The sequence below is a fragment of the Pipra filicauda genome, unplaced genomic scaffold (assembly GCF_003945595.2).
Source record: "Pipra filicauda isolate LSUMZ 115617 unplaced genomic scaffold, ASM394559v2 scaffold15_size4787011_pilon, whole genome shotgun sequence".
NCBI lineage: Eukaryota > Metazoa > Chordata > Aves > Passeriformes > Pipridae > Pipra > Pipra filicauda.
This window is the reverse complement of record NW_024104096.1, coordinates 2,410,723-2,427,194: the sequence shown is the minus strand read 5'-3', so window position 1 is coordinate 2,427,194 and position 16,472 is coordinate 2,410,723. Positions and strand designations below refer to the sequence as shown.

The following is a 16,472-nucleotide window of genomic DNA, read 5'->3' as shown; positions in this document are numbered from 1 at the left end:
TGAGCGCCGACGGGAGGGGGGGCCCCGCTGAGCGCCGCGGGGTCCGCCCAGCGCCGCCGCTGCCCGGGCTGCGGCAGGAAAAGAGTGGCGGCTCCTCGGAGAAAGGAGGAGGAGGAAGAGGGGGGGTCCCTCGGAGCGGAGCGGCCGCAGCGAGAGAGGCGGGGCGGGGTGGGCGCAGGAGGCGTGGAGGGGCCCGCGGCGCCCGCGGAGCGGCGCGGAGGGGCGCGTGCCATGCGCGGCGCGGCAGCCGGCGGGTCGCTCGCTGGCTCAGCATGCGCGGGCTGTGCCCCCGCCTGTGCCTGCTGGCCGCCGCGCTGGGGCTGTGCGGGGGCAGCAGGAACTGCCCCGACCTCATCGTGGACCGCTGCCTTTGCGCCGCCGAGCGCGCCAAGGGGCCCGGCCGCCCGGCCCTCCGCATCAAAGTGGTCTGCAGCGGCGGCGACTTGGTGGAAACTTTGCAGCCCGCGGTGCTGCCCAACCGCACCGTGTCCCTGTGAGTACGGCCCGCGGGGCCGCGCGCACCTGGCGCGGGGCGGGGGGTGCCCCGGCGGAGAGGGGCGCGGGGGAGACGCGGGGCTCGAGGGGACTCCGCGGCGCGGCCGTGCCCACCGCTCCGGAGCGGGCAGAACCGCTCCGTGCACATCACAGATTACAGCCTTGACCCGGCTTTTAAAAAGTCTGTGAGAGTTTGGGGTTGTTTTTTTTTTTTTTTTTTTTTTTTTCTTTTTTTTTTTCTTTTTTTTTTCCTTTTTTTTTTTTTTTTTTTTTTTTTTTTTTTTTTGTTCTCAGTTTGGAAACTCCTGCTGGCGTCCGGGTCGAGCCTGGGGAAGCTGGGCTTTCCCTGGTGTAGATTGCATGCTGCTGCGTGCGGTGGTTTGGGAAATGTCAGTGGTTGCAGAACTGATGGAGCACTCTGGTGCACCTTTCCACAAGCAGCGGGACGGGCTCAAACGGTCCGGGCAATAAATAAATTATATCAGTAATGCTGAACTGCTTTCTGGAGTGCTGTGTCATTAACTGCTTTTCCCTTCTCTCCTGTCTCCTCTAAATAAAGTTTGGAATTTCATGTCTCCCTTTTTAACATGAGTTTCTGTACAACCATTTGAAGCTGTCAAATGTCCAATATCATTTTGAGTTGTCAGGTAATTTAAAATGACTCATCGTTTGGTGTTCTCCTTTTTTTTCCTTTTTTTTTTTTTTTTTTTTCCAACTAGGAAATAGCTTATGATGTTTTGTTGCCTGTTGCACATAGCTGAACTTGAATAAATGGTATATATTGTAAGTAAGGTAGTAGAACTTTCTGTAACTGTATCATCAAGTACAGCTGAAAGTAATGTCCCTGTAATGCACCCAAGCAGTAATAGCTCTGTGACATTTACCCTTTAGATCATACACATATCAACAGACCTTTTACTGTTGAATTTAGTTTTGTTGACAATTCCTGCTGTGAACATCTCCACTGTTCACTGCATTTTCTTTAAGTCAACACTTTTAGGAGTCCACTGGTAAAGATAGTAATTTATAACATCTGGGGAGCCTGTGCTTGTAAATGTACAGATGTACTGTATATGCTCCAGTTTTAGCTATAACTGTTGAGTGACTTGATGCTGATTAGGTGTATGCTGAATATTCATTTGGGAAACTTTTGCTTATATACAAGATACAATAATTAGACTTCCTGCTAAATTTTAATAGACTCGTTTAAAGTAAAATTATTAAATTACTTATCACTGTAAGTTTTGACCTAGGTGATAAATTTACTGCTACTTCTGTAGTTTATATAAATGGCAATGTAGTTAGATCTTGTACTCGCCAAAATTATGAAATCTTGTGCAGGCAGGAATTATTTTTTCCTATTGGTTAAAGATCTGTAGAAACTCACACTTGGCATGTCTGCAAAGGTTTTTCCTCTTAAATATTGATTTACAGAGTCTTATGTAGGTTTTAAGAAACTTTTACTGAGGTAAACACCAGTCAATGAATCCAGCCGACCATAAGATCAACAGAAGTATGTATTCACTGTAGTGAAAAGAAGTTGAATTGGAAACAGAAGTGAGAAAAGATGAACAGGGGAGGTGGTGTATTTGAAGTGGTAGGTGGGAGGATTTGCTCACTTATACATATGATTTAAGGCACCAGTAGCAAACTTTATACTATAACCTTAAACACATGCATTTCAGGCAACATTTGCTCAAAACTCATTAGAAAGGTACTGTGTTATTTTTTTTAAACTTAATCACAAATAGGCACTGACCTGAGAGCTGATTAGCTGGCCTGAGTTGATATAAAACATACAAACAATTTTTATTTTTTTTTATATTTCACATGGACAAGTATGGTACCATATATCACGTAAACTTATCCCTTTCCGCTTACAGTCTCTCTTCTCATTTTGTTGGTTTTTGGTTTTTTTGTTTGTTTGTTTTCAATATCTAAATTTAAGGCTAAATATTGAAGGAAAAAAAAAGGTTAAAATCTATGTTAGGAACATAATAGTTTTCATCAGCTGGAACATACAGGTGAAAATTTGATTGAATGTGTCAACGATTTTCCAGGAGAAACTAGTTTGATGAATTTACACCTGGAGATTTGGCCAGCTGCAGAAAATAATGATAAAGAGCTCAAATATTAGCACTCTTGGATTTGTAGCTGCATGGGAGTTGTGGGCAAAAGAGAATATTGTAGTAGACACTTCCTGCTTCCATTCAGTTTTATGGGCCCACAGAGAGAAAGAGAGCTATAACTTATGGAACATAACCTTTTGGATTGCTTTAACAACTAAAGAATATAGAGGTGAATAAAAGAATATGTAGTCAGATGCTGTAACACTGAAACGAAACAATGTAATAAACAGTTTGGGCTGTTTGAGGCAGATTACTTAATCTTTCATATGTATATTTATTATATAGGGATGCTAGTTCCCTAGTGCTATGTTCTTTTGGAAAGCAAGATTGAAGCCAAACTCTGTTAACTGTTCTGCAAAGATGAAAGAGGAATTACTTCTGCTCTATCTCATAAGCCATTAAGAGATGAAGCTGTGGATATGTAACATTTCATTTACATGCTCAGTAATGTTACTTACCAGCAGGTCTAGAAGTTATGATTTGTTAGTTTAATGTTATTTTCACCTAAGTGACCATGGACCTTGGCTGAGTTTGACAATTTAGGCTCTTTATGGTATATATGTACTGAAACTGTTGCTACTAAAAATACTTCCGATGCAGTCACATGCAGTGCCTAAAAACTAGTGTGAAGTCACTGAAAAAATGCTTATTCTTGACAGGTTCGGACCAATTATTTCCAGCTTATGAGGTGGGAAAGTCTGCAGAATTTCTTTGAAATCGTATGAACACTAGAGCTATTCAGTATTGTCTGAACGCTCCCAATGATAAACAATCACACTAGAAATAAAAGCAAAATATAAGCTGACAAAGCAACTATTACCTCCTCTTTATTTTATATTAAAACCTGAAACAAACAAAAAAACCCACCTTGTTCTGGACTCTGTTTCACTGTATTTAGTCTTTTACTGCTTTGGAAACAGGAGTCATGTGCTTGATGTGGATCAAAAGGAAAAACTTAGCTGTTGCTTCACAAAGTATTTGCATGTATCTTGTTAAAAGGGATTCTAGTCTTTATGGATTTGCAACATGTATTTCTGTGCTTTGTATGTTGGGATGGGGTGGAGAAAGGGCATTACTCTCTTTTTTATTTCCGTGAAGAATACAGCTGTTGAATCACTAATTTATGGGATCCACTCTCACCACTTCACTCTCGGTTGGTGTGGAAGTGTGGAACCAGCAAGGAGGAGTCATATTGCTTCAGGATAATGTAGTTTTCTCATTTTAGATTTTATGGCTGAATACTTAGGAATTATTCTACTGAATCAGTATTTTACTTTTTTTTTTTCAACAGTGTAGTTGGGTTGTTAAAGTATAGCTGTAGAGAATAAGATTATTTGCAATCTTCTTTCTATTCTATGCTAACAGAAATTTTAGTTGCTAAGCTTCTGACTGAATTGCAGAAATTTGGGTTATGTGGCAAAATTTTGTTGCTGCTTTTTTCAGTGTGAAAGTTCTACAGTTTGAAATCTCAGGAATCAGCAGATTAGATTCTCTACTAAGTTATTCCATGTGATCTGGACAGTATATTGGTATGTTGCTTTATATTCTTATTTTTTTCTTGTGAAGTGGTGTTAAAAACGTTATACTTTTAGTCCTGGAAGTTCTCAGTTCTATACGTGTTTTCATATCACTGGGCAGAATATATTTTGAAGTTATAAATGCCATCAGTTTCTGAGAGTAGCAACACTGTTTTATCCTCCCTCCATTCAAAAGAAAGAGCAACATTTACACTGAAGGTTGATATTTTTACAAATTTTATCCACAGATACACCTATGAAAATCTATTTTAACTGTCATCATAGAAATGAAGAAAACTTATGCTAGTGTATGGGTTATAGCAATTCTGTATCATATAGGATTCTTAACACTTTTTATATCTATGCCTTTCTTCTGACTTGGAATTGGAGGTTGTCTCAAATTCCTCAGATTCTCAATTTCAGAGTGAGGCTACATGACTCCAGTGGTAATCCATAGCCATAATACGTACGAAGTGGTATTCATCTTCAAAGCACTTCACAAACATTAAGTAGTCTTCTTAAACCAGCATTGCCCCACTTTTCTCTGTCACAAAATTACTTTTATGTCACATTCATTTATATCATGTCTACTGGAATTTATTCAAAGTTATTATATTACCGTATTTGTTTCATGTCTAGTCTTGTCTTTTACACTCTGATATTCAGTTTAGGGTATATCAATATGGTTTATTTGATATAAGCGCCTTGTTGTAAAAATAGATCACAAAAATGTTCTTTATGTTCCAAAGAGCTTGGTGTTCAGGCTAGCCAAAGCAAACAAAGCAAGACTTGAAGAAAGACTGAACAAAAAATATTATTCAGAAGTTTTATTTCCACATCTTAAAACTCACATATTTTTCTTCATTGATATGAGACCTAACATAGCATTGCTAATTTGTAAACAACAGTGTTATTAAAGAAGGTAGGCTGATTCTTGTTATAAAGGTTTTCACAAACATTTTCACCTTGGTTAGCTTACTGTGTTCACTCAAAGAATAAGAAACAGGTTTCCTGCTCCATTATTTATGTGAGTATACATATTTATACATGCTTTTTCTGAAACTCAAAAAAAAGAAGAAAAAAGAACTAAAAACAGTTTGTGAAAGAAATTCCTAATACAAAGGGAACCTACATAAAATATCCCAAAGACCTGTAAGATCTGGGAAAGACAGTTGAGGAGAGCAAAATAAAGAGAAGAGAAAGCTGCTAGAGATGAAAAGTCTTCAAATATTAGTCTAATCTTCCTTGATATTTCATGTTATATATTCATCTAGAATGGCCATAATATACCATAACTGAAAATATTTTTCTTCATTATTTTTAACAAGGAAATACCTGGACCTGAATTCTCTTCACTGCTTGTGAATAGCAGGAACTATTAGTATTATGACAACTTCCAAATGATTACTTTTTTGGATGAAACTGATGCATTGGCATTATTGGAAATTGTAACCCAAGAGGAGTGTGAAAAAATTCTGCTAAAGAAAACAGAACTCTCATAGCAAATAATGTGTCCAAAATAGAATAAATGCTACAAGTCATGCTGACATTTCTTTTTCTCTTTATTATTATTATTAAACTGTAAGTGCCATAAATTTACAACAGTACCATATGTCCTCCTTATGCTTTTATGTCCTCAGTGTAATTTTTTTGGGGGAAAGCAGTTTTTGTAAGAGAATGGGATGAGAATATCTGAAAACAGATAAAATTATTTCACAGTATCGAAGAGTTCATTAATTTGGTAATTTAATGTAGAAATCAAGTCCTTTTTTGTCACGTACTAGGAAATTTGCAGCAGTGTGATCTTACGCTTAGTTTCAGTCCAGAGGTATAAATAAACTGGTGAGGATAGCCAGGAGGAGAATAATGCATGTGGGAAGGGAGATTTGTCGTATAAGTCCATATAATCTGATACCTATTGAGAAGTCCTACATGAAGCTGGGGTTTTATGGTATGGTATAATTTGTCAGTTGACTAACTACTGACCTTGTTTACCCTAAACAGGAAGAGATTTAGTACATGTTGTTGGCTTTCTTTTTTTTTTTTTTTTTTTTGGTAGGTTGGCCTAATATTCATAAAGTCCATTTAATTTTACCTGTCAAAAGATATGTGCAACAGAAATTTATTTATGAAGCATATGTTTCATCTCTTGCAGTGCGGTGCTTTATATGAAGCTGCATGAGTTGATGTCCCTTGGGACCAAAGCACTGTCAGTCCTTAAAATGTATTGTTATTTAAAGATTTGAAAATGTCGCCCTTTTTTTTTTTGAAGGAATTCTGGAGCATTTTCTCAAGGCACATTTTTCTTTCCTTGTCCCCTTCTAAATATCCTGACAGTATAATAAGATATTAGATGAGGCGAAGAGTTGGGAGTGGTGGAGTGGTGGAGAGAGAGGTGGTGGAGAGGAAAAGATCTGAGAATGTTATTAAAATGAAGCTCCAAAGATTTAGTATTTTATATACATTCTCCTTTTTCTGCATCTTCAGAGGTTTAAAATCAAAACCATTATTTAAATGTTTGATGCTTTACAACAATAGGGTCGTATTAACCCCTGTGACTCTGGAACTCTGTAATACAGAGCTGGCATAAATCTGAAAGTTAAAGGGCACAGTATCTACCAAGGCAGAGCTTCTGCTCCGAAAGCCAGTAGGAAACATACATTCCTATATCTGCAGCTTACACTTTGTTCGTGCACGTCTGAGAGTCAGAGCTTGGTGCCAGCTTGGTTTTCACTACTCAATAATATTGATGTATGTTTTCAGGAATTTCTATTTATGCCATTTGACTTAGATTTTTGAGGAAAAATTAGCTATTGATTCTAAACTTCTCCCTTTTGCATGTTTCTGATAGAATAGCCAAACCATCACAACAATAAAAGTGTACAAAACATGAAAAGGTTGGGTATGTGCTTCTCCAATCAACTGTGATTAACTTAGATCAATCACAAGTTTGCTCTCTAATTCTAGACTTCTCAAATACAGTTTGGCTAAAAATTCTGTATATTTATAATATTAACTTTTTTTCCCCATCTACTTTGGCAATTATGTAATACAGGGAACACAGTTTAGGCTTTGTTCTTATTTTTGTGGGAACATGCCATTCTTCAGCCTTCTCTTAAAATCAGTTCCAACTGTGTTTTCATGCCTGGGACTGATTTGGGAGTATTCTGAAGGTATGGCTAGTCATGAAAGCTCTGCTTTTGCAATTTCTATTATAGTCTTGCAGAGTTGTTGACAGTTTCTTTTCTATACTTAGTTGGATATCATCTTATCTGAACAGCAGTTTGTTCTGCCAGTAACACAAGCACATAGCAGTTTATGGGTATTCTGCTCATAAATCTTTGCAGAGACCTATAAATCTCTGCAAAACTTGAGAGTTATTCCTAGGTCATATAGAATCTGGATTTGCTGATAGCTATGCATAAGTAAGCAAATTCTTTCGTACTTTTATTTTAAGCTTTTCTTTGGTGAGTGGCTGTTTTCTGAAATGGCTGTTCATCAAAACTCATTAAAAGTGTAAAGGCCTGTGTTTTTAGCATATATACTGTAGGCTTCATATAAACCACAATGAAGTTTAATGGATTTTCTGTGTTGTTAAGATATCATTATGATTTTCAAGTAACCTGGTAAGTCGAGGCCTCCAAATTATGAACATTTATGATTCTCCTTGTTTATTGAAGAATTACTGTGATTTCTTCATTCTAATAGCAATATGGATGGTGTCTTTTCATAAAACCTTTCTCTTTATGTTGTGGGATAGCCAGTCCCAGAGAGCACGTTTTATAGACAAAAGTATTAATTGAGATGGTAACGATTTTATGTGTGCTGTGACTTGAAAAAAGAACAAATTGCATCACAGAATGGAAAATAAGGTTAAAACTGGTAAGTACCAAATCAAGCCTGGAAAATTTGAAGAAAAACATAACGGAAGAATTGAACACAATATTATGGTATATTATTAGTCCATGAATGTGCATGGTATCAATTTCTTTGAGAGCAGAGGAGTGGAAGAAGATCATAATCTGCTTGTGAGCAGCTTTATTAACAGACTAGGTTTTGTAGAATTTTGACAGAAAGTATACTGAAATGTTAGGAAAGGTTCCTCTAATTGAACGTGCTAACAATCTGGCAAAACAGGAAACCTACAGAGAGAGGGAGAAGAAGAACAGAAGTTGCTACAAATTTTGAGAATCAAATTTACCAGCACTCCTAAGTAACTGAATTTTTATACATTAACATGTGTCCTATCAGGGAAACTTTGCACTACTAAGAACAATGCTTAGTTCTTTGTCTTCCATGGAGCATCCTTTGAGCTTTATTATGCCCATCTGCCGTTATTCTGAGAAACTTTCAATTCTGCAATTTCCTTTTTATTATTATTATTACTGTTGTTTTTATTATTATTATATTGATACTTCTGCCTATTTTTTCTTCTCATCTGCATCTTATTTTTGTTCACTGCTTACATGTATTGCACGCTGCTAATACATTTCTAAAAAAATAAAAAAACCTGCCTCCCTCCTCCTCAGCTCTGCTTTTGGTTCTCTGGTACGCTCTACTTCTCTGCCAGCCTCTGCACTTTCACTGCTGTGTGCTGCAGACTCTGCTTTCAGCTCACGGCCTCCACCACTTCTTTAGTCTTGCATGACTTTCCAGTTCCTTCTATTTTCTAAAATCCTCCATTACATCTTCCCTCATCACCTTTGATCCTTGACTCATTTTATCCTTCTTGTCTGAACTTGCTGAGTGGAACTGAAGTAAGTGAGGGCATGGGTCCTTAGAGAGATCTGAATTAAGTCCTGGAGTTCAGCGGTGCCTGGAATTGGGGCCAGGCAGATGGAGTTGATCCTATTACGCAACTTAGAAATAAGAAAAATCTTTTGAATCTCTAGCTCTGCCTCCTTAGAGTTTATCATTAAAACTGCAGCCAGTGGAGTAGAGAGGTCTGAATGTGATTGTGTCAAGCAGTAATTTTACATTGACCCACCAGATATGTTGCGGATGATCAGAGGGAACAGACACAATGATCAGAGTTGTTTTCCATCCCTACTGTTTAGAAGGAAAGAGGAAAAGTTTAATTTCCAGTTTTCTCTACACCTTTGTGGCCACATTCAAACAACATTACAACTGTTCTTCCAACACTGTGAAACACAAATAATTATAGTGATAAAGAGGAAGTTTATCATATAGCTCTATTTTAAATAAGTTCAGATTAGTGAACTGTTCTCAGCTATGGCTGTAGCAGTTGACAAATCTCTGCTAATTTTGTAAAAGACACAATTTTCCATCCATACTACATGTGCAATGCAGGAAAGGAAACACAGTCAAAATGCATAAATGGAAACCTTCTCTCCATTGGAAGAAAATGATGTGTTAGTCCCTCTTTAATGAATGTCATCATTATTAGGCTTTTGTATTGGGTGTGTATTTGTGGATTGTATTGTACCAATGTTTTCATCATTAGACTTTTGTTTTACTGTAGTCCCTGAGAGTCATACATCATCTCACCTATAGCAGGTAATTATCTGTAGAGGCAGAATAGCAAAATTTGATCTCATTATACTTCGGTAACTCTTCAAAGTGTGCTACCATGATTTTTAAAGGAATTTGAATTACATGGTGCTCAGAAATTGGAGTCAAGCTGTAGGAGTTACGACACCAGGTATTCAAGTAGCTGTTAAACTGCTGGTGCATGTGAGAATAATATCTGTAGTTTGTTTCTTTACAGGGAGTTTTTCCTCCATGTTTCGTAAACAATAGCTAAACAAAGTTAATCTCATCTTTCCCTTGGTTATATCCTGTAAGAGCCTTGCAGAGGGAAGTTCCATACTTTTTTCCTAGAATGCTGGGAGGCTCGTAAGAATATTAAGTACATCCAGTGTGAGCAGTATGCCAGCTTTAAGGTTGTGGGATTTTTTTTTTTAAATGTGAATCATGCTTTCCTTTGCTTTCCTTTCCTTTCTTTAGCAACAGTGCTGATAAGGTTACGTTAAATTCTTAGGATTTGAGAACTCATTTTTTGTGGACCCCAAGTAGACCTGAAAAAGAGCAGAAGAGGACAACATTTGAGATATGAACATCAGAAAGTGGCTTGATGCCAGTCATAGATGTTTGGTATTTATCTATTTGTATGATTTAACATGTATTAAATGAATGCCATCTGCTGTTCATGTTAAATTAAGAGTTACCTGGCATATACTTGCTAGTCCTCATGGAGCTGTAGCAGGTATTCTAGTTCCGATGTCTTTGTTTCTTCTTCTGTTTAAACTAATGAGATTTTCAGAAGAGAAAGTAAATTTTCTAGCACTTTTACCTTTCCTTCTATTTACTTAATTAATACTAATATTTACTATAATAAAAGGATAAATAAGGAAATTTCTGAGACTTAAAATGTGGAGAAAAAACATATTAATGGTAATTTATTGTTGTACTATTCATAATTTTCTCTACTTTCTGCACAATTACATGTTATGAATAGCAATGTAAAGAGTCAGCAATATAGATTGATGAAGCAAAAATAACCATAAGAGCTAAATAAATGTAATAAATTATAATCTTCTGCATTTAGAGCAAATGAAGTTACTGCTGTAAAGTACTTCATGCTTATTGATTAGCATTATAAACCTGTTTCTAATAAACTATTACTTTTGAAAATATTCTCATTATTTTATGCCTGTATTTAATAACTAGTCCATTAGCAAATTGGTCCATAAAATGATCTTCATAACAATTTTACACACTTCAACAGTAACTTGCTGACTAGCACACCTCTTTTTTTAATAAATAATACATCAGTATTGCTAATTGAACAAAATTACTTCAAATGAAAATATCCTCCATATTTTTTCAAATATTGTTAATAAAATTGAAGGAGTTGGTTGGCTGAATGTCCCTGTACTAAAATCCTGTTGACTTTTGTTTTCTATAGATACCTTTGAAGAAATCAGGTCAACTGTTTGGTATTGTATTATGACTACTTTACAAATGGAATACTTGGTTACCAAGCTATTTGGTAATGAAGAGGGATTAGATGCCAAGCCTGAGTTTGGAAAAGATTAGAGCAAATAATTTTTTAATGCTAGCTTTCCAGAGTACTTCTTTAGCTGAAGCAGAGTGATTGTTTTAAACAAATAAAATCCCTCAAGTAATCATTTATTAAACAGCACTGAAGTCAAGTTGGTTTGTTTTTTTTTCTGTGAAAGTTTCTGTCAAAATGGTGGTATTGAATTATATGTTGAGCCACTCATTCCATGTGATTAGTTAGTCTATAAGCCTTTTCGGTTGGCTGGTGTTTCCTTTTTAAAATTGGAATAACTATTAAAGCTTTGGAAGAAGCTTTATTCTGAAGTACTGGGGCAGCTGTTTTTACTTGCTGCTTTGCTGCTTTGTATGAATTTTCAGATACTAATATTGTTTTGGAATAAGTAAAGATATGATAAATGGACTTTATAAATGTTCTCATTTTCTGCAGTCAGGACTGTCAATAAAAGTACACGTGGCTGTCCTGGACCAGGCCAAACAGCCATGATGTATCCCAGTATCATGTCTCCAGATTAAAAGTTATTAGAGCAGGTGCCTAGGGTAGAGTGCCAGTGTGATATTTCCCACAAGGATCTTCTAGTCTCCATTGCAGCTCAGTTGTAGTTCCTGTGCATTCAATTTACCAAAATGGTATGATTTTCCACAGCCTGATCCAGCCCCCCTTCAGATCCCATACCAGTTCCCTGCATTTGGGGCATCCCATGGCAAGAAGTACCACAGCTCAACTGTGTGCTGGCAAGGAACCATCCCCCTTTTGTTTATTTCTGAGATCCAGTCAGTCAGAGCTGACATGGTTTTTGAACTTGGGAGAATGGACCGGGTTCTGTCTTCAGTGGGGGAACTCATTCTCTGCTTTTCTCTTATCATTAGTCACTGTCAGTGAACTGAAAGGTAAGGGAGCGATATCAAAAGTAAAATTAATTTATACTATTAATAGTGTTCTTTTCTCTGTTTTCAACATTGTGTTTAATTTTGTGAAAAGAGAACAGTGATAAAGCTTTTTTTTAAATAACAAAAATCATTACATTTAGCTCAATCCATGGGAAAATGCTTTGGTCCTCTAGGAAAAATAAAAGAAGTTCTACTCCTGCTTTTAACATTTTAGATTAATGAAAAATGAATAAAAGTTTGAAGTCAGCTTTCTCATTGGTTGGCCTAGTTTTCTTGTGGCAGATTGATAGATTTTCCTGCTTCCCTCTGTATTCCTGAACAATAAGAGTATCTTCAATTTTCCCTGTGTGTTGAGGCCAATATTTTGTGCTTCATTTTGTTGTTGGCACTGTGGATAGTAGAGAGGGAGAGGGTCTGACCAAGAAAAAAATGTGTTAAATTGCAGTAACAGCATATCAGTGAAAAAAGGTTTTGGAGGAGGTAAATGGCTTTAAAAGATACAGAGTGCTGATCACTGGTCCTTTTAAATTTTTTTTCCAGCTGTTAACAATAGTTTTGATTGGTTTTTGAGGCTGGCAGTTTATTTGTTCAGGAAGACTGCAGCATGGCTCTGCTGATTGGTACCACTTTGTTCAGGTTAAGCTTCACTTTTGTCTTTCATTGTATTCTATAGTTACAACATGCTCATGGAACCTGAGTAGATTCTGATATTTACTGGATATGGGTCACCACTCTTCATCTGAGATAGGAAGGAAATTAGTAAAAGAAACTAGAAGTGGAAAAATTCGCATTTTGAGCCTTAATTTTTTGCTTGGGGGGAAAACAAAGGTAAAAAACATTGTCAACATTATTTTTAACTGGTTTGCACTTTTTATCCAATCTGGAAGTCTCTCTGTAATGCTCCCTCCTTCATATAGTCTCTCCCCATTATATTCTGTGGGATCAGCATAAGGCTGATCCTCTCTGAATATGTGGCCATAAAAACTGATTCATCCCTGTCTCTGGGCTTAGGGCAGGCTGCTATGCTTTCACCTTTTATTTGTTACTTTGTTCTGCACCATTTTCCTGATTTTTGAGCCCTACTGCCATACTGTTTTTTTTCAATGTGCTTTTTTGGAGAAAAGGTGTTTGGATTTTTTTTTTTTTTTTTTAATCTGTAAATTATGGGAGCCACCTTTCAGGAACTGGGCAGTGGGAGAGTCCTCTTCTTGAGCCTTTAGTAGGAAGGCCTTTGCCAATTTTGACCATTCAGGGTGCATAACGTCTACTAGATTATCCCTGACAGAGACAGACTCAGACCCTATCAAGTGCATCAGTGCTTTTTACAGTAGGGCAAAATGCTTAAAATTCAGATAGTTTCCTCCCTGTGTGCATGGTTTGAGGATTTACAGACCACACAGAGGAGAGCCTGCCCAGTCATCAGACACAGATCTGTTCTGCCAGGTACTTTATACGAGTCTGGAGAAATGTGTCTGTTGCTGACAGTAAGTCAGAGTCAAAGGCTATCCTGCAGCAGTGGAGGATACTATGGGATCCTGATGGGTTCCCCAGCCCTGAGTGAGGATGTGGTTATAGGGAAGTGTCAGCTTACTTTGAGCTTGCAAGTGTTATGTTAAAATAGTATTTTTTTTTGTCTGTTTTTGCACAGTATTGTAATAGAAGTTATTCTGAAGAGACATATAGATCACTGAACAAGTAATATTTTATTAAGGTTAATTTGCCCGTGTTTAAAAGAATAATGAATAGGGGTGGGGGTGAAAATATGAGTTGATGTCTTTTCCTCCTCTGCTTTTCTGTGATTTTCTGTAAGTTTAACTGATTAAGAAGAAGATTCATATAAAATCAGGATTGAATTCAGCATCAATAAATACTAAGTGAAAAAGGATGTGTGGAACATCTTAACTTACGCTTTCATTGACTCTGAACGAGGCACTCTGGAGGTATGATACACCCTGTGAAAAGGAAAACTCAGCAGTAGCCAATATGTGTAACAGAATGAAACATCTTATTCTGACTGTGTAAACCCACAGTGGTGCACCTGCATCTTGGATGCTGATTCTGACACAGTTCTGATTTTTCCTTGTCAAAAAGGGACAAGGAAAGGTATAGAAATCTACTGAGTTGTGAGAAAGCTTGTGTATGAGGAATCATGAATAGCTGAGGGGCTTTTATCCTGAAAACCTCTAAAGTGTGTTAAAAGTAAATGGGGAATTTTATTCACTATTTTCCATATTATAGCACTAAGGAGGCAAGAAATTATTGGATTGGAATTTCATAAGAAATAAAAAGTAGGCTAGCGGCAGAGCTTCTTACTGTAGTTTTTGTATTAATGTGTCTTCTCTTGACCACTATCAAAGACAAGCGAGCTGAAGGGATTCCAATCTGACCTGCTCCTGATGACTTCTTGCTATTCAGTGTATTTATTCGTGATCCAGATGGAAAACACAAAGTTCTCAGAAGACAGGGGGGTGAAATGATTACAGCCTGGGGCAGCTCTGTAGAGTAACACGGATCACTTGGTGAGCTGGACTCGATAGATCAGCATTCATTTTAACATGGCCAAGAATGTTGTCATATATCCAGAATAAAGAGAGTAGTTTGCACTTGCATGTTCCAGAAAACAGTTCCAAAATTGTGTCACTGAAAAGCAGTTAATTATAATGGTGCATAATCAGTTAAACATCTGTTCCTGGTGTGATATTACTAAAAGTGCAGTGATAATATCGTCTTGGATCCAAAAGCAGGGAATAAAAAGCAGAATTAAGGAATGTTACTTGTTTGCTACTAATGAGAAATAAAATTACTAGAAAAAAGATAACTATATTTTATAGTTTCAAGCATGATTTAAGAACTACAGAATCTGTGCTGTATTCTTGAATTTGTTCTCATAGATCTCTTTTAGTTGTTTGAGGTTAAGAGGTTATTTGATCATGTCCCAGAGATAGGTACACAGAAGAAAGAGATCTACTGTCAAAGATATTTTAATTTGGGAAAATAATGAGATACAGTAATTGAGAGCTCAAATCAAATGCATTCAGAATAAGAATGTCAGTGAAAATCTAAGTGGGAGTGATTAACCTTTGGAAGACATAGGAACTGTAATGGATACTTCCTACTTTCTTAAATCAAAACTGAACACTGTAAACATTCAACAGGTTAGTGGCTTGACGTGGTTGTTACTCAGAGGGTTTCTTAGCTTGATGCAGTGTGGTCACATTGGTCTCTTCTAGGCATTAAAATAAATGAACTGGTGAAAAGCTACTACTAGTATGTATTCACATGTACTTATATGAATACTACCAAAACCATGGTTTAAGTGGTTTTGGGTATGGACATAGAATATTAAGAGAATCTATGCAATGTTTCTTTCTCTACAGGAGAAGCTGCCAATCTGGTATAACACTTGTAAACATGTGACTCATTGTTTTTAATACAGAAGTAGAATCCTGCTAGTATCAAAATAGTGTTGTTGACTGTACAGTAGTACACTGTGTATTTGGAAATACTCAACACTGGATAGTTTCCAAGTGTCTTTTGGCTTGACAGTGGCTAACATGTTCACCAGGTGTACTTCATCTGTGAATAGTTGTGCTTTGAATTCTGCCAAATACTCTGACTCTAATTTAACTCTTGAGATGTCAAACCCAGTGATTTTAATGCTGTTTGTCTATTATTTGATGGTACCCAACTAATTCAGTTTCTCCATCAAATTTAATCCTTGCCACTTTACCTAAAAACTATGGACAATCCTTGCCAATTTACCTAAAACCAAAAAAGTATTAGCATAAGAAATCACTGTTTAAAAATAATTGAACTATGTCTACCTTCTTCTGTAATGAACTGTATTTCTATTTTCCCTGTCTGTTGCTGCCAGTAGAATTTTTATTGGGTGGTGGGTGTTGGTAAGGGGGATGCTACTAAAACCCAGTATAGCTCTTAAGTCAGTGTATAGCAGCTTTATTGCAGAGATGAAAGTCATGAAGAGCTTTGTGATTTGAATGTTACCATCCTTTGATCTTTAAGTTATTCATTAAGTTTAATGTTTTAGTACCTACTGTTTTTAAGGTCTTCTTCTGTACCCTGTATTTTAAATTAAAAAAAAAAAGGTTATTTCTGTAATTTGGCACTGTTTCTTTCCTCTACTAGGAAATGTGACCTTTTAGCCATTTTAAAAAGATTTCCTCTTGGACTTTCTTAGTACTATTAAAAATAATTTATGCAACAATGAAAGTAGTTTGTTATAATTTATAAACACAGGCTGAACCAGTTAGATGTCTGCTCTTTTCACATCACTTTCAGTCAGGTTTACAACTAATTGGAGAACCTACAGCTACATCTTGTGTGTGTGAAATTAGCGTTTTTTACTTACTGAGATGACAACTGTTAGAAAGACCATATT

General features: G+C 36.9%; 1 protein-coding gene across 1 annotated transcript in view; it reads left to right on the top strand.

Moving 5' to 3' along the window:
• The first annotated feature begins 272 nt into the window (after positions 1-272).
• The window catches only part of LOC113982579 (adhesion G protein-coupled receptor A3-like), a 261,837-nt gene continuing 245,637 nt past the window's right edge, over positions 273-16,472 (top strand). Inside the window, exon 1 of the mRNA XM_027710970.2 lies at positions 273-493. Coding sequence (XP_027566771.2) covers positions 273-493 — 221 coding nt within the window. The remainder of the gene's footprint in view (positions 494-16,472) is intronic.